Here is an 18,312-nt window from a genome sequence, read left to right on the forward strand (position 1 = left end):
TCAATTGTATATTGGATGCCACCTGAGGTTTTGTTTGAAATTGTCCTCGCTGTCGTAACCACACTTGTGTGTTTCCTCACGACGACAGAGGCTGTACAAAGCTTCATTCGAGAAGAACAGATACAACTTCAAGTACACCTGCGATACTCCCTTCTTCCACGCCGCCAAGAACGCGTCTGTTCTCATCAACGATGTAAGTCACTGATATCGTTTGGATGCATCCAATCTTTTCATGGTATGTAGGCATTACTCCTGAAATATACATGTTGATCAGCAGACACAGTAATGAGTATTATGTGCTTTCTTTACCTGCATCTGTGTTGGATTCTCAGCTGTTAAGGTAAAAGTTGCCAGCGATGTTATTGTAATACTGAGATCTTTCATCCGTAGCTAAGAATGTTGGTTCCCCATCGTATTCACTGTACTCTAATGTGTTATCACTTCAGTTTTATGTAGTCATTTAATTTCCGGCAGAACATTCCTCTGGACATCCTTATCAAATGCTATTAACTGACTTTTCTCCCTCAAGAGTGTGTAAATATCACAGAGAACTATTGTTTGGCAGTTGTCTTTAACTTCCTTCTGATATTCTGAGCAGAGGACCTATAGATCAGCCTATGAGAAGAGCAAGGATAAGTACTCCGTTGTTCTGGATGATCCCAAAAACCTGATGGCCAGGGAGGCCAAGGCCCAGAGCCAGGTAACACCCCTGAGCCAGCTGGCCCTACGCCCCGCCCACGCCCGCCTCCTGTGGGCCAATCAGAACGCCTGCCTCTGAGCCCAGTGCATGAGGTCATCTGCTGCCTGCCGAAGGCCATGTCCGCATGGCGAGGACGTCACCCGTTGACATTCACAACTCTCTCTCTCACTCGCACAGGTTTCCCACGCTCTGCCACTCAAGTAGCCCAGTGGGGGTTATTTTGAGTGGTCAGGACTCACCTTAAACTGTGCTCTTTCATGGCCTGAGGCCCTGTTTCTGTGATATTTTTTCGATTTGAATACAAAACTATCTAAGTGAGTCCATCTCCTCGAAAGGGCCGTAATCGGAGACGATCACACCATTTCTCCCTCGATATTCTTAAAGGGGAGGCTTCAGCCCAAGAGCACAGATTAAGACCCAGCTCGGACTCCGTGTTTGGATCCTGGGAGTCACCAGGCTACGCCAGCGTGTCGCCGCCCTCACATTTGGCATGCTGTGTCTGTGTGTGTCTGTGTGTGTGTGTTGTCCTGACGTGGACAGATGAAATATAAATCCCGAGCCAAGGAGCTGCTAAAGAGTGGCTGCAATGAGCTGCTCCGACCAGACATCCTCAGCGCTCTGTACAACTCTGGCATGAGGAGTAAGGTAACCATCAGAGCAGTGGAGCCCCAGAAACCCTCTCCCATACAGCAGGCTTCTGTTCACAAACAACCCCCTTAGACTTGCCCCCAGACACTGGTGCATGGATTATACAAACAGGCAAAAGGAGAGCTGGAGTCGACATTGCTTATTCTGGACCTGCCAAGTTGTCTCACAGTGTCAGAGGGCTGAGGCCTAGACGTTGTTTCTGGACAGAGCCTCAAGAATTCCCTGTACTTCCCATCCTCTCCATTGTCATTTTTTATCCTGGCTAACTCCAGATGTGGAACCCCCACTTGTCCTCCACCCTGCTTCTAAAACACACGCACTGTACTGACCACTAGACCCCTCGCTACCCTCCGTCACCCTGTCCCAAACACGCAGAGTATGACCGACATTCCAAGGTAGTTTGGAATGTGGAATCTTCGCTGCCAGTGACACAATCAGTAGTTTGATAGATTCACATAAGTGTAATCAAACGAGAAATCATACCGATAAACAGAAGCCGCACACTTTAAATCTTCAGTGCAGTTCACTCTTTCCCGTTCAATGTTCCTGTGCCACATGGCCATTGTTGTTGAACCATGTGTTAGAGATACTGCACCGTATCAGTGGCATAATACAGTAGCCTAGTTGTGGAGTTGCTGCATCATGACATGAACAAACCGCTGCTGATGGAAATCGCCAACATGGAAACAACAGCCACCTTTTATCTGAGTATTGGTAACACGTTTGTCCATCTCCCTAAACATTTGACCATGCCTGTTTGTTTGTTTGTTTGTTTGTTTGGTTGCTGCATGTAAAGCCCGTACTGAGGATATTAACTCACCTGTGCATGGCCTCTCCTCTATACACATCTTATTATGTTCCAGTTCATCTAACTTGTAAATGAATACATGTAGAATGTACTGTACATTCCAAGTACTTGTAATGTACTTGTAGACTCACAGAAACTTTTTGCATTTCTTGATCTGGCTATTATGCATGTTATTCAATACAACCGCATTTGACACACACACACACACACATTCATGTAGTTATGTGTAACCATACAGTTATATGATCAATTATACAGCAATCATATAACATGAATAATAAATAATATAAATTAAGGTAAATTCATAGATTACTCATGCTTGTGGAACTGATGTGGATCAAACGAATACTACACTGTGTCTGAGGATGTCTATCTTTGGTGTCCCTCTACCCCACCTCTTCCCTCAGTGGAAGTACAGGGAGCAGTATGAGAAAGCCAAGGACAAGTTCACCTCCATCCTGGAGACCCCTGAGCACGAGTCCCATAAACGCAGCAAGAAGATCAGCGATGTGAGTCTGCTCTGTTTGTGTCTATCCATTCAAGCAAGGAAACGTGAAAACACACATTTTAATGCAGATTTACCAAGTAGATTTCTCCCACTTTCCCGGCTTCATGGAGTTTGTTTTTAATGATGGTCTCACAAAGTTTATGATTTTCCTTCCAGGTTATTTACAAGATGGAATACCACAAGAACAAGGCCAAGGGCTACACCCTGCCCTATGACACTCCAGCCACCAACCACATGAAGAGGGTGAAGGAGATCACCAGCAACGTACGTCCCTCAAACCAGCATCGACTTACCACATCGGTCGCTTGCCAGGCCTGAAGTCTTAGCTGGAGTTCTGTGTCTTTGACCTTTTGACCCGTGTTCCTGTTTCTTGCAGCTGAAGTACAGGGAGGTATACGAGAGGAGCAAGGCTCAGATCAACATGGCTCCCGATTCCCACGAAATCCGCGCCGCCAAGGAGGCCTACAAGAACATTAGCAATGTGAGTCTCGCAGTTCTGGCCTTCGAGTATGCTAGGATGGATAGATGAAGGAATGGATGGATAACTGTTTACTTTGCCTTCTGCAGCTTGATTACCGCAAGAAGTACCATGCCACAAAGAACAAGTGGATCTGGACCGTGGACAGACCTGACTTTGTCCATAATGCCAAGAACACCTTCCAGCAGAGTGATGTCAGTTCAACTTTATTCAGAAGAAATCGCTAACGATGACTTCTTACTGCCTCCATATTAAATCTCTGGATTTTGTAATGCCTATTGTTTTTTATGAATCCACAGATTGAGTACAAGTATGACAAGGAGATGATGAAAGGCTGTATGATGTCCGTGGTGGATGACAAGCTCACTGTCCTGGCCAAGAACAATTCTGATATGTCCAATGTGAGTCCCTCACTTACTCTCTCAGTGTACAGTCACACTCAAGACATGTCCCATCAACCTGAATAACCTTAGACCTTTAATAACCCATTGTTCCTATTGTTTTGTTTTATAACCTTAACCCTATTTCCAGGTGAAATACAGACAAAAATATGAGTCGTCTAAAGGACAGTACAAGGCTGTTATGGACACTCCTCAGATCCTCCACGCCAAAGCAGTGCGCAGTCTTGTGTCTGAGGTAAGAAATATCCTACTTGGATTTGTGGGTCACTGTACATGGGAACAATTCATGACTGGCTGTTGATGGACCTATTTCAGAGCAAATACAAAGAGGCCAGTAAGAAGGACCAGCAGTCTGGCTCCTTCACCACCTTGGCTCAGACCCGGGACACCATCCACAGCAAGGAGATCAACAAGCTCATCAGCGGGGTGAGTGGAACCCACACTAGGATGGGGATCATATAAAGGCCTAGCTGTTTTGGGTTGCTTTGTCACTAACTCCTCCACCCCCCACCATCTTGTCCACGACAGAAACTCTACAAGGAGAAGTTTGAGGCCGAGAAAGGGAAGTCAAAGTACAACAACATGATTGTACCACCTGATGTGCAGCATGCCATGGAGGTGGCCAAGAGCCAGAGCAATGTAAGTCTCTCTCTGTCCAACACTTTACGAGCTCTCTAATCTCACTCATAGGTGTTGTTACCATAGAAACACTTGTGTCCATCTCTCATGCATACTTTCTCTTGGCGGTCTCTACATTTGGTAACTGTGTTTTTATGTCTCTGCCCACCTCCCAGTTTGCCTATAGGAAAGACGCCAAGGCCAAGCTAAACTACACCTCTGTAGCCGACCGTCCTGACATCAGGAAGGCCACGCAGACTGCCAAGCTTGTCAGTGATGTAAGTAATGTACATCATGGTTGCCCTCCTGGCCCAGTGGCCTTTCCAATTGGACTTGCAAATGTAGGGTTGTGGCTTGCTTATCCATGTTCACCATGTTGGTCAATTTGGACAAACATCCCTGTAAGATGATTATATGCATAGTAAGGTTATTTTCTATGACAAACAAGAAGGTATCTTGCGTTATCACATCAACAAGACTGTGTTGTCCGTTAACGGTGTTCCGTGTCTGTCTGCTAGGTTGGCTACCGTGAGAAGGCTCGCCAGGAGGCTAGTCGTGGAGGCTCCCTGGCCCACCGCCCTGACATTGCTCTGGCCACAGAGGTGTCCAAGCTGACCAGCCAGGTACGGTAACCACCCCTTCACCCAGCCAGGGAGCCCTGTCCTGGGGCAGTGTCAACACCGTTCTGCCCCGTTTGATGATCAGTTACCTCTTTTCTGTTCACATTGACCCACTCTGTCCACATATGACATTCCCAAGTGGTTTGTTACGGTCTGCTTTCAGACGAGTTTTGTATCGTATTTTTCCGCTGATGGTGTTATCCCTCAGCTGGTGTCGTGATCAAACCAAGTTTCAGATTTCCAGAGACTTGATATTGCGCCCATAGATTGTAGTGCTCTCAGACGCTCTATTCCGTTAACAATTGAGCCAGCTAGCAGTTAAAAGCTCATCATTAGTGCTTCCCCTGCCATCCTGCATTAATATCTCCAGTATGTCCCACACTGTCCTTGTCAGTCCTGTCTGATCCTCCATAGATATATATGTTCATATGCCTTTCCCACTATGTACAACCCTCTCCATCTCCCCCCAGCATGTCCATTGTGTTTACTCTGCTCTCACCCCTCCATCTCACTACGCTTTATAGGTAGAGGGCACGCCCTCCCTCCACGGGACGGCCTCCTACGACACGCCCCAGATGCGCCACATTAAGAAAATGAGCTCCCTGACTAGTAATGTAAGGAGGCCAACCTCAAACCCCCCCTCCCGGGAACCAATCAGCTGCAACTTCCTGTCTGTCGTCTTTGCGCCTCCTTTTCTCTTGACTTGACCGCCTGACCTTCTTAGGGGCTCTGGGGCGGCACGGGCCTCACTGCACATTACACTAAATCAGACGACATTGATATTTTCCTCGCATTTACATTTTTTTGGTTTTCTCTCACAAGTTATGTTCAAATGATCTTTCCTGTCCGTTTTGTGTTATCAGTGTTCACCCTCGCTTTTTTCTATTTCCCTGGCAAACCTTTGCCCTTCTGACAAGCATAAAAAGCATAGCCTGGCCTTTACTAATTCAGAAGCCATCAAATTCACCTCAAAGGTTAATTGAAAATGTTCATTCTCTATGGTATTTATTTGCCGTGAGGTACCCCCAAGACATACACATCACTCGACATCTCTGTCCCAGTGCCCTGTATGAAATGGCCTCTACGGTGACATGTCGTCATAGGCTGAACGCTGTTGCATCATTCTACTACATAATTTCCCTGTACTGTAAGGACTGTGTAAATCCAGTATGTAAATCCAGTACTATATCAAATATACAGTCAAATGTGTCCCTGTTGAATAGATGCCAAGGACAAGACTCATTTAGAAAATAGGACTATTGGGTTTACACATCCTTCAAGTTCTCTCTGTCTGCCTGATGTTTGCAGTTTGGTATTTTGTCTTCTACTCTAAAGTTGGTTCCTCTGCAGATCCGGAGTCTCGGACTATGTCTGCAGTGAGATCCCCGCATCACAGTCTCCCTCTCCCATCTACCATATATACTCTCATACATACATATATATGAGCTCTACGTTTGTGCTTGTACACTTATCTGTGTTTGGACTATTTGGCCTGCCTCCTGGAAGTAGTTGGTACAGTACAATGACGCTGCAGTCCCTCTCCTCCGATAAATCGGCATGCAGCAGTTAGTTACTCCCAGGAGGTAGAACACAAACTCTCTGGTTCTTGACTACAACCATTGCTCTGTATAACAAGGGACTACAGATTCCATCTGATCGAGTAGAATGCACAGTAAATGTGATTGGGACTTCTCAATTTGGAATGCACTTCTTTTACTGTCTAAAGATCCCATCCCATACTGTCAAACGAAATGATCATCATAAGCCCTTTTTATACAACGTGACCCATTGCTATGTGATCCTGTTTTCTTTTCTCCTTGTTAATCCGTTTCTCCAAGTGTGATAGCCGCCAGACAGTCTGTCAGATTGACACTAACACGCGTCAACACATTGGCCTGTCCTCATAGGTGAAGTACAAGGAGAAGCATGACAAGGAGATGAGAGGAAGGAAGGCACAGTATGACTTGAAGGACAGTAAGATTTACCAGACACTGAAGGATGCAAACATCCTGGCTAGTGAGGTAGGTGCTTTCCCAGATCGAAATACCACCCCACCCACCACCTGTATTATCATGCGTCTCTGAGTGCCTGGATTTCTGCTCTCCCAGGTGAAGTACAAGGGCGACATGAAGAAGATCCACAAGCCGGTGACCGACATGGCCGAATCTCTGTCCATGCAACACAACCTGAGCACCAGCAAACTGTCCAGCGGCGTGAGTCATCCGCTAACCCTCCTCTCACACTCATCCGCTCCCTCCCTCCCTCCCTTTCATCCACTCACCGTTCATCCACGCCTGGGCTCACCCTGTAGTTCCATCCCTCCTTCCACGTCACAGTCCCCTCTAACGCCTCCAGGCCGCCACGTGAGCCCGTCTCAAGGGGACCGATCGGGGTCTCTCGCTTGCTCTCCGAGCTCGACTTGAACTAAGATACCCGGTAGCATCATTCTTCATCCATAACTCCCAAGGACATCATCTGGTAGTGACCCTTGGCCCTTCTCACCTCTGACCTCTAAACCTCCTGCAACTAGCATACATCATAACCTTCATTTTTTTTAATTATTATTATTATCAAGTGACGTCATGTTGCCATGTGTTAGATATGTGACCTTTTTCTATAACTCGTAACTCTTTTTATAACTTCTTTAACTTTTTCCATAACATCTTAAAACACAGCCCCCTGCCTCACCCTTCATCTTTCATGCATTGTTGTTGTTTTTTATTTTTAAATCTCAACCAATGCAAAATATCATCTTTTATGACTTCTGAATGACCATTATCCCAAATGGATTTAGTTTTCAACGTATTTTTCCTCTTTTTTTTCTCACACAAATTCTGTGATCTGTTTTAATGTGGCATGATCCCTCCCATTTTCATGTCCACATTTTTTACAAAACATCTGTTTTTCAAATGGGTGGCAGTGGGCAAATACTCCTTTTGATTTCTTTGTTGTGCTGAACTGCTTCACGTCGCCCGGCGTTCCCCCTTAGTACCAGTACAAGAAGAAATTTGAGGACAGTAAGGGTCACTACCTTATGATCGCCGACACACCTGAACAGCTCCACCACAAGGAGGCCTCAGAACTGCAGAGTCACGTAAGTGGGTCACGATGTCATGAGCACACCTGTGGAAGCCCTACAGACATCCCCCACGTTTCCCCCAAGTGTTTGAGGTGCCATTTCCCGTTTGAACATCTCCATGGTTACGTCTCAGTGTACTTGATCCAAACCTGTAAAATAGAGGCAGTAGATTAAACTGTGTTGTAAATTGTGTTTGTACAGAGCTACTTTTTAAGGGTTTGGTTGACTTGTAAAAGCACTGTACTTGGTGGTTTTATTGAATCAGTAAAGATTTTCTCAAGTGTCACTCCCCTTATTAATCCTAAATGTTTATATTACATAAACTTTACTGTGAACCATACATCCCAGTGAACCATACATCCCAGTAGGTGCAAAGTGACTTTTTACTTCAGACAGAAACTTACCTTGCTTACTGAAATAGGATCTGTCAAGCCTACGACATAGGCTAACAGCCCATGTAGCGAGTGCATGTATGACTGTGTGCGTGTGGCCATCTCCAGGTGAAGTACAAGGAGAAGTATGAGAAGGAGAGAGGAAAGGCCATGTTGGACTTTGAGACGCCCACGTACGTGACGGCCAAGGAGGCCCAGCACATGCAGAGCCAGGTGAGCTCCCTCCCCCCGGCCTGTCAGTCACACCACGCTGGTTGTTTTTTGCCCTGCCTCCCCTCAGCAGGACCCCCTGGATCACGTGCTGGGGAAACCGAATGGCCTCTTCCAAACATTCCATACATCCGTTTGCTCTGCTGCTTATTCTTGTGATTATGCCATCGGAGGTCTGTGTTGTTTGAGACGTTAAAGGGGCTATGCTGTATGGTCTGTTGAATGAACCGTTGGATGAAACGGTTTGAATTGAAAAGGTAAGCGGTGTAGTAGACTTGTTGCGTGTACATGTATGTAGTGGCAGTCACATGACCCTCTGATCGTCCATGGACATTCAAGGTACCTGTTATTTATCTTTACTTGGTAGCTTCCAAGCAGTCCAGATCAAAATCACTTTTCTCATTGATTCAAGACTGTTGAAACCATGGACTGGTTTGGACACCGTGTAAATGCTCCTGATAAGTGCATACACATAAGCATTCCTGCACAGTACAGTGAGCTGTTACTTTCCTCACATGTGACATATCAGATCTAGCAGATACTACAGCTGAAAGAAAACACAATAGCACTCCAGAGGTACCTCATCACAATGTGATGCCGTAGGCCTAGAAGGCCGAGCTGTGGGTAGGATGGAGGTAGGCCACACTGTACCTCTCCCTCAGGGGGGGTAGCGCATTGTGCACCATGCCGTCTTGGCTGCATGTCCTATCTCAGCTGTGTTTGTCCTTGTCTTGTCTTTGCGGCCAATAGAAAGACTATAAGAGGGACTATGAGGAGTCCATAAAGGGCAAGAACCTCTCAGGGTTGGAGGTCACCCCAGCCATGATACATGTCAGACATGCCACCAAAATAGCGAGCGAGGTAAACGACAAATACCCTCCACTTTTTGTTAATACCTCCCTCCTCCCCCTTTCGTCTCCTCCTCCCCCTAAAACCCATTCACCCCACCCTTCCGTAGTAATTATACTAAGACCACAAAGCATACACACCACCCCACCCCACCCCCCTCTCCACTCCCTACACGAGTGCCGTTTGGTCTTCTGGTTCCAGTCTGGTTAGTCCAAGTAAATTGCATGGTTCACTTCGTCTTAATGACAATACACTGTATAATACACTCATAATACGCCCACCCTTTCTCTGTCGTAGTAAACCACGTTGGTGCCGTGTCAGTAGTAGTCTGGACATTATTGTGTTTGTCTGCTGGTTCTCTCTCCCTTCTTGCTTGTCTGCACTCTCGTCTGTGTTGACACCCTCGTACACACTGTTCCACTCACAACACTATGACTCCTTTAGAAAAATAACCTGGTCCTTGGGTTGACTTTATTTCTGTTTGCTTCGTCCGTGTGGGTTGTCATTAACCTCTTAGGCTACCACCAGTTAACAAGTCGTTTAACTGAGGTAGAAACGTGTTCGCATGCTGTTATGACAGGCAGGCATGAGCTCCTGTCTCTTTTTAAACGAACTAAATGACTTTTATATTCATTCAGTAATGCTATTGTGATTGTACATTTACCTCCAACCTGTCCTAGTTTGAAACGACAACTCCGGAGGGAGTTGGTGACTGTGAGCAGAGTGGGGGGGGGAAGAGCTTGCCAGATAAGCCTCGTACTGTGCTTGTGTGCCCTGCTCTGGTCTGGTCTGGCCTGGCCTGCCCTGCCCTGCCTGTCTGTCTGTCTGTTTTCCTGCAGTCTCTCTGTTCTTCTCCCTCCCTGTAGAGGGAATACAGGAGGGACCTAGAGGAGGGGGTGAAGGGTAAAGGGCTAACGGTTTTTGAGGAAACTCCAGAGCTTTTGAGAGCAAGGAATGCTACTCAAATCCTAAGTGAGGTAGGATGGCAGCGGATCGAGCTGGCCTTTCTCCGTTCCTTTGTGTCCCTCCTCTACCTGCTTCATCACCACATTAACCGGGCAGTTGCTGCTGAGTTTGCCACGTCCTCTTTGGCGCACACTGATGACATCACTAATAAGTCCTACCCTGCAGTGGATGGATGAGATCTTTAACCAGATAGGTTCACTGAAGTGTACCTGTAACTTTGCCACCCTGATATTCACAGCTAACCTTCCTCTGTCTTCCAGCTCTGAGTGGATCCACTTTTCACCCCCCTTCTCCCTCATAACTTTATTTATCCCATCTCTAGTGTCTCCAGTTGATTTGTGCTAACCTCTGTTCACTGTTCCTTCAGGAGTTTCCTTAATCTCTTTACACCGTTGACTATTTCTGCTTTGCAGCCCATAGAAATCCCTTTCCTCTCCCAGTACCCAGTCGTTACAGTATCTCTAAATGCGGTGAGGGTGAAGCGTGTCCTACTCTCACGCTTGTCCCTTGGGTGTTTGCAGAGAGAGTATAAGAAGTCACTGGAGTCGGAGATCAAGGGCAAGGGGATGTTAGCTTTGGCTACCGACACCCCAGACTTCCAGAGGGCTAGGAACGCCACCGACATCCTCAGTCAGGTCTGTGGAACCTTTGGTTATGTTTGATCTGATATTGAACTTTTGATCGATTTTTTGTATAAGGCCGGTCGCATATACGTACAATTACGTTGCGTTCGTATTGCCTTGACATTGCATGCCAAATTTGTCTGATTCAGATCATTCGTGCTCCTTAAATGTTACTCATAGGATGGATCTAGCTTTTCGAAAAGTGTGTCGATGTTGGGTACTGAGTGGCGGTTTGTCCTTCAGTCTCAGTACAAGCACAAAGCGGAGGTGGACAGGGCCAGCTACACTTCGGTCATCGACACCCCAGACATCCTCCACGCCCAGCAGATCAGGAACATCATCAGCCAGGTGAGTGACACACAGCCAACATCTACTGTACGGCTATTTCGAATTGCTTGTTTGTATTTGAATGGTAGTTCGATGTGTTGTTCATCGAATAACCCATTATCATGATCTGACAAGATCATTTTGAAGCTTTTTTGTGGGTTGTGAAGCGTACTTCAGTTTGACTTCTCTTTTTCTCTCTCCAACAGAAAAAATACAGGGAGGAGGCTGAGAAGACCATGTCTCACTATGTGCCAGTCCTGGACACCCCTGAGATGCAGAGAGTTCGGGAGAACCAGAAGAACTTCAGCACAGTGAGTACAGTCGAGAACCTTCCAGAGCAGCTGGAACCCCTAGTTACCCACTAGACGACAGGCTCTGTGGTCCCAGGGACACGGGGTCTCATCCAAGCCAGGCACTGCGAGGTGGCTCTGTGTTTGTTTGTGTTTCTACATGTCTGCTTCTCAAAGTATTTCCCTGAATACTTTATACTTTTTCATGGATGTCTATTGTGTTGTGTTGTCGTAACTAAAACCAGCAACACATTGTACAGCTATGGTTATTATGAGTTGATGAAGTCCGAGAAGCACAGTAGCTAATATAATGATTCAGATGATGAGACTAGTTAAACCTGCTGATGATACTGGTAAGAAGCTGAATTAACTCGGCGCAGGATGAACTGTGACGTAAACCTCGTCCTTAAAACAACGAGGTTTAATCCTTTTGATTTAAAAGGAGCGATATTGTTTTTTTCCACATATCGTCTCTTTCTTTTCTCTTGTATCCATGACAACATTTTAATTACACTTTTGCTCTTCCCTCTGTAGAATCAGTACCAGACAGACTTTAAAAACACAAAGGGCAAAGTCTGTGCAATAAAGGACACCCCTGAAATGCTTCGTGTTAAAGAAAATACAAAGAATTTCAGCTCGGTACCTACTGCTCATTCATATTCTTGTTTTTCTTTTTTTAACCCTTTTTTCTAATACCATATTTTTGCCTTAATTTTTTTCTTTGGCTTTCTTTGGTAACTTTTTTTCTCTTTTGAAGTGAAGGTTAACACTCCCTGATATGCAGCCCTTTTTGGTCTTTCGAAAGTACAAACCTAGTAGACATTAACCACTTGTAGATGGTTCTCTAAATGAGCAACTAACCCATCGCCGGTGATGTTGTTGCTCTAGTCTGAAAGGTGGCAGCTTAACCCTGAGGTTAACAATAATGCTGCTATTGCCTTGCTGGTGTGTTTCCGTAGAATGTGTTTCTGTGTCGTGTTGATATGTAATCTGTGCTGTACTGTGCTGTCTCCGTCAATACTGTCTGTTTTAATGCTGGGCCTGTCCAGCCAATACACAAATTACCTGAGTCACCAGGAAAGTTTGCTAAATACAATAACTGTTGTTGGCCCAGGTGAGTTTCTCGACATATGGTAAGATTGTTGGTCACTGTTTTATCCTGTACCTGTTTCAAAGATTCAGTACAAAGAGGATTTGGGTGGAGGAACGTCCCTGTCAGAGACCCCAGAGATGGAGAGAGTTAAACGCAATCAGCAGAACATTAGCACGGTACACCATGGTGTGACCCTGCCTCTCCTCCAGCACTCATCACCCCTTCTGCCCTCTATGCTCCATCACTCCCTCCATCTCTCCCTCCCTCTCTCCCTCATACTCAGAAACAAACGGCAGCTTACTATCTATAATCCCTTTTGAAACAGCAGCCATTCTTTCCCCCACCATTTCAGACCCAGTGTGCTGAGTTGGTACTAATTCACTGTGCTTCAAGCTCAGAAATCCTTCCAGGCCACACAGCCATTTGTTGTGTCTCAGCCCTTCTCTGATTACCTAATGGAAATATGTATTTATTTGTTCTTATGTACTGTATATATGTGTGTGTGTTTGTATATACCTGTCTGTGTATGTTTGCATGGGCTCTGTCTGTTCCTTTGTTTCGCTCTGTGTTTTTCATGGAACCTGTATGTCTGGTAGATAAAATACAAGGAGTTGTTGGGTCAGGGCATCGCCATACCAGACCTTCCTGAGGTGAAGCGGGTCAGAGAGACCCAGAAGAACATCAGCTCGGTAGAGTTTCTCTCTAGTTTCACATCGGAGTGCTAATTTGTGGTGGGAGGATCTGTGCAGTATACCTCCCAATCACTCCAAAGTTTACACAGCCTCCCATTCATTTAGTAGAAAGGCATTAACCCCTTGTTGACTGGTTGCTGCTGTCTACCTGTTTAAAGATTCAGTACAAAGAGGATTTGGGTGGAGGAACGGCCCTCTCAGAGACCCCAGAGATGGAGAGAGTTAAACGCAATCAGCAGAACATTAGCACGGTACACCATGGTGTGACCTTCCCCCCCTCCATTTGACCTCTATCTACCCTGCCCTACCCCTGCCCTACTCCTGATCCTACCCCTGCCCTACTCCTGATCCTACCCCTACCTGCCACTGCCCTACTCCTGATCGTACCCCTGCCCTACACCTGGTCCTACCCCTAATCCTACCCTACCCCATGTCCCATCTATGCCCTACCCCAGGTCCTACCCTTGCCTTAACTTAACCTACAATACTCCTGTCCTTGTCAAGTTGCCCCAGTCACCCCTTCTATAATGACAGCCCCATTCAGCCCTAATCCGCCTTCACCTCAGGCAACCTGTATCCCAAACATCCCCAAATAGACCTTAATATCATATTTAAATCATCACCATCACATCCAACCACCCAAATCGTGTTGTTCGTATTTAAGGGCTTCAAATCATTAACATTCTGGTATGTCGATGTGTTCAAATGTTAGCATTCTTGTCCTTTTGTTTAGTCTACTGCGTATGTGTTATTATTCCAGTTCCATGACTGTACTGCTGTGCAGTACATGTGCTGCCTGTCCTCTGTCCCTGGCTTACGTCTGCCCTCTGTCTGTCTGTCTCTCTGTGTACTCTGCATGGACCCTGTACCTGGGTTAGATCAAGTACAAGGACTCGTTGGGTCAGGGAACGGCCATATCAGACCTCCCAGAGGTGAAGCGTGTCCGGGAGACCCAGAAGAACATCAGTGCGGTAGTGGAACCCGCCAACACGTGTTTCTCCCAGCTTTTGATTTGAGAGTGAACCCTCCACTTCACCCCTTCATCTCCCTGCGTCCGTACCCGCTGAGCTGACATCCTCCTCCCATACCCCTCTACCAGTATATCTGTTCCGTCTCATCTCCCTGCACCCGTGACCACCATGCACCCAGAAGATGTGTCCCCCGTTTGCTCAACCGTCATCACCCGGGGAAGTCCTGTCCCTAATACGACCTGACACTCTCCCACCTTCACCCCTTTCTCCATGTCTTCCTTCATTCACCCATTCATTTTCTGTCTTCTGTGAGGCCATCTTCCGCCATCTCCCATCATCGGACTCATCCCCTACGTTTCCGCCGTTGTCTTCGGCGTTTCTAACCCTTTTTCCCATGACCCAGCTTCTCTCATTTGACCGAGATACTCTTTGACTGTCCCACCCTTGCTTTATCGTGGGCCGTTGGGTTGTGTCCTTCAGAACTAACATTTCAGCGTGTGCCGGCTCATGTCCTGCGAGGTGTCTGATTGTCCCCTGGGGGGCGCTGTGCTTCTGTCCTGACTCTAGGTGTTGTATAAGGACGCTTCTGCCAAGGGAACCCCCGTGGTGTTCACTCCCGAGATGGAAAGAGTGAAACGGAACCAAGAACACATTAGCTCGGTATTCCAGAACAGGGAACGTGTGCCCGTCATCCTTTAGACCCTCAGTAGTCCCCACGTTAACCCCAGTCTAACCCCCCACCCCCTGTACCCTCCTCTGGCTTTAGTTCATCCCATTAACGCAGACCTGAACGCTCTCATACGCTCCTTTCTCTCGATGTGTTTAATACCACCATCTGTTGTGTGGTGTGGACATCCTCTCTAACTCATCCCTCTGTTCAGACTAGTCTTCTCCGTCTCCAGCTCCGTCTGAGACCCCTCTCAGCCACCCACCCTCCCTCATAATGTCCCCCTCTCTAAAAGGTTTGATTCTCCCTGCTAATTCATCTGTCTTGAGATTCCATTTTAATTCATCTGTCTTGAGATTCCATTTTAACGCTCCGGTGTTTCTCCCAGCGGCCTTGGCGGTCGCCCGCTCTCTCTCTGTCCGTCCACCTCTTGTGTGTCTGTCTGTGGTGTCCTCATCTCCTGGTGCTGTGTGGAGCGTGGTGTGTGGCGCTGACGCTGATGCTGTGCCCCTCCGCCCCCACAGGTGCTGTACTCCGACAGCTTCAGGAAGCAGGTGCAGGGCAAGGCCGCCTTCGTGCTGGACACCCCCGAGATGAGACGCGTCAAGGAGACCCAGCGCAACATCTCTGGAGTGAGACACTGCTTCTCGTGGCGAAATCCACTCAGACATCAATCAAATTCGATCTGAGATCTGTCCCCGAGTCCAGCTACAGTAAGCATACATGTAAAGTGTGTTCTGAACTTACGATTAACGGTCGTCTATGACCTCGTCCACCAGGTGAGATACCACCAGGACTTTGAGAAGAGCAAGGGCAGCTTCACTCCCACCACCACCGACCTTGTGACGGAGCGCGTGAAGAAGAACACTCAGGACTTCAGCGACATCAACTACCGCGGCATCCAGAGGCGCGTGGTGGAGATGGAGAGGAGGCGTGCAGTGGAGCACGACCAGGAGACCATCACCGGTACCCGTCTAAACCCCTCCCTGAAATGACTCAATCGACCTGATCTTTACTGTACACGCAAAACATTAAATGAAAAAGCACATTCAGATATGCGCAGGTGCACACACAAGTCCAGCTCGTTCATCTTCTTGTCGTGTTGTCCTCAGACCTGCGTGTGTGGCGTACCAACCCAGGCTCTGTGTTTGACTATGACCCTGCTGAGGACAACATCCAGTCCAGGAGTCTGCACATGATGAAAGGTGAGGAGTCATGGAACAATCTGGAACAGTCTGTTCCACTGCCAAGGAGGAGTTCGTTCAATTAAACATCGTGACATTGGCCGAACACGTTTCTCTACTTGGCATGGATCCTGTCTGGCAGACGTGTGACGCTGATATTAACCCTTTCACCCTCTGCCAGTCCAAGCCCAGCGCCGCAGCAAGGAGCACTCCCGCTCCACCAGCGCCATGAGCGGAGCAGGAGACGGAGAGAAGTCGGAGGTGTCTGAGAACGTGGACCACCACATGTCCACGTACAGCAACGGCTTTGGAGCCTCCTCTATAGGTGAGACCAGATCTCGACGAATCACAAATGCTGCGCATAGTAACTCGCACATCTGTGTGGATTCTCTCGTGCTGAAGAGTGGTTCGGTACATTATGAAAACATTCAAAATGGCCATTTATAGAAAACACGGGAGAAATGCCATTTGGTCTGTGATCTCAACCTCCCGTCTGGGGTGTGGTGGTGACGAGCGGTGTTCTCTCCCTTCTGCAGGATACCAGCAGGCCAAGACTGTGGAGCTGCAGCAGAGGTCCTCATCTGTGGCCACCCAGCAGACCACAGTGTCCTCTGTGCCCTCACACCCCTCTACGACTGGAGTCAGTACCGCACACAAGCACCCACCCACACACACACACACAGTTGACAATTATTTGGGGGGGGAGCTTACATTGTGCCAGCACACAGGGCTTGTGCAACCCCTATTATGATTCCAGAAAAATAGAGGAGCATGTTTCTAACATATAGTCAAGGGGGAGGCCATTGTTAGCACAATCTCGAGTGGCAAATCAGTTGAATACATTTTGGGAGGCCACTAGATGCCAGTGAGCAGTTAGTCTTATCTTTCATTGAGTCACTGTCCTTCCGCGTCTGCCTGGCTGTGACTCAAGATCTCTTTGCTGTTGTTTTTCTCCCGTTTCAGAAGACTGTGCGTGCTCTGTATGACTACGCGGCTGCCGACAACGACGAGGTGTCCTTCAAGGACAGTGATGTCATCGTCAACGTGCAGTCCATCGACGAGGGCTGGATGTATGGCACCGTGCAGCGCACCGGCAAGACTGGCATGCTGCCAGCCAATTACGTTGAGTCTATCTAAAGTTAAGGCCCGCCCGCCCGCCCACCCAAACCCCAACCTCCTTCCGGAGTGGGCGAGACGCAATCCCGGTGGACACCTGATTGGTGGCCCCACCTGCGGCTGGATCTGTGGCTTTACGAATATGCAGTTATATATGTGTAGTGTTTAGATTTTAGCGGTAGGTTCTGTATATGTTATGATCTGCTAGAATGGGACGTTCTATTGTTGTGTATGCCTGTGTGTACACACACTGCCTATGGATGCGACCTGACAATTGACTACATGACATACATTTATACATATCGATATGAATCAGACTATTGTAGAATGTTAAACTTCTCCAAGACCCATGTCTTGCAAGAACAATGATGTGACTGAAAAAAGCCCATTATTTTGTAAATTGCAAACAACCATATTTAAATATTTCAGTTTAATATTTATGAAAACGCTTTGAGAGTTTTAACTTTCACACACAAACAAATGGATGGGCTTGCATGCCATGAAGGATGAATCGAAACAAACCAGTTATAGAGTAACCTTAAAACCACAATAGAGGGGTTTTAAGAAAAGATGTATGTAACCTGAAGGAGGCATGAACCATCTCCTCCTGTTATCAAACCAGTCCTGAAGAGTTGTAAAAGAAGAGCCTCTCTCCTCCCTCCTTTACTGAAGGCTGGCCATGAGTAGCATGTGTGTTTTGTTTCTTCCGATTGCCGAGGTTTGAGGGGAAAATGAAGTCGTATACCTTTAATCATTAGCTAATAAAGCACATCAAGCTTCAGCAGTATTCTGTTCCAGAGTCCTTCTTCTGCCACTGGACCCTCATCTCATACAGGGTTCCTGCAGGTTCCAGTAAGTCAAATAAGACATTTTAAGACCATAAGGATGGAAATTGAACAGAGGTAAAACCTTTTTTTTTAGACCTGACTAAATGAAATTTAAGACCTCAGATGAAAATCTGTCTGACGTTTTAAGGCCTTAAATTTAAAGTTCAGACGTAAGATCGCGCAGGAACCCAGTAATAGTGCATCGTATATTTACATTGCCTGATAATTCCAGGAAACACTAGCAT

The 18,312-nt window shown here is 47.0% G+C and overlaps 1 protein-coding gene across 10 annotated transcripts in view; it reads left to right on the top strand.

Moving 5' to 3' along the window:
- neb (nebulin) overlaps window positions 1-18,027 on the top strand; it is a 56,096-nt gene extending 38,069 nt beyond the window's left edge. For 3 of the 10 annotated variants that reach the window (XM_067251126.1, XM_067251142.1, XM_067251135.1), the window contains 31 exons: window positions 89-193; window positions 599-700; window positions 2,564-2,665; window positions 2,821-2,928; window positions 3,041-3,145; window positions 3,232-3,336; window positions 3,442-3,543; window positions 3,674-3,778; window positions 3,859-3,969; window positions 4,072-4,182; window positions 4,338-4,439; window positions 4,680-4,784; window positions 5,306-5,395; window positions 6,689-6,802; window positions 6,890-6,994; window positions 8,361-8,465; window positions 10,799-10,912; window positions 11,144-11,248; window positions 11,434-11,538; window positions 12,052-12,156; window positions 12,694-12,786; window positions 13,207-13,299; window positions 13,461-13,553; window positions 14,181-14,273; window positions 14,841-14,933; window positions 15,465-15,572; window positions 15,720-15,906; window positions 16,053-16,145; window positions 16,306-16,449; window positions 16,661-16,764; window positions 17,088-18,027. In XM_067251126.1, the coding sequence (XP_067107227.1) occupies window positions 89-193; window positions 599-700; window positions 2,564-2,665; window positions 2,821-2,928; window positions 3,041-3,145; window positions 3,232-3,336; window positions 3,442-3,543; window positions 3,674-3,778; window positions 3,859-3,969; window positions 4,072-4,182; window positions 4,338-4,439; window positions 4,680-4,784; window positions 5,306-5,395; window positions 6,689-6,802; window positions 6,890-6,994; window positions 8,361-8,465; window positions 10,799-10,912; window positions 11,144-11,248; window positions 11,434-11,538; window positions 12,052-12,156; window positions 12,694-12,786; window positions 13,207-13,299; window positions 13,461-13,553; window positions 14,181-14,273; window positions 14,841-14,933; window positions 15,465-15,572; window positions 15,720-15,906; window positions 16,053-16,145; window positions 16,306-16,449; window positions 16,661-16,764; window positions 17,088-17,261 (3,381 nt within the window). In that variant the 3' untranslated portion in view covers window positions 17,262-18,027. Of the gene's footprint in view, window positions 1-88; window positions 194-598; window positions 701-2,563; window positions 2,666-2,820; window positions 2,929-3,040; window positions 3,146-3,231; window positions 3,337-3,441; window positions 3,544-3,673; window positions 3,779-3,858; window positions 3,970-4,071; window positions 4,183-4,337; window positions 4,440-4,679; window positions 4,785-5,305; window positions 5,396-6,688; window positions 6,803-6,889; window positions 6,995-7,770; window positions 7,876-8,360; window positions 8,466-9,212; window positions 9,324-10,177; window positions 10,778-10,798; window positions 10,913-11,143; window positions 11,249-11,433; window positions 11,539-12,051; window positions 12,157-12,693; window positions 12,787-13,206; window positions 13,300-13,460; window positions 13,554-14,180; window positions 14,274-14,840; window positions 14,934-15,464; window positions 15,573-15,719; window positions 15,907-16,052; window positions 16,146-16,305; window positions 16,450-16,660; window positions 16,765-17,087 lie in introns of those variants that run through there. The other 7 variants (XM_067251178.1, XM_067251158.1, XM_067251149.1 and 4 more) reach the window with 7 other exon arrangements.
- The last annotated feature ends 285 nt before the right edge of the window (window positions 18,028-18,312 follow it).

The sequence above is a fragment of the Osmerus mordax genome, chromosome 2, assembly GCF_038355195.1.
Source record: "Osmerus mordax isolate fOsmMor3 chromosome 2, fOsmMor3.pri, whole genome shotgun sequence".
Lineage (NCBI taxonomy): Eukaryota > Metazoa > Chordata > Actinopteri > Osmeriformes > Osmeridae > Osmerus > Osmerus mordax.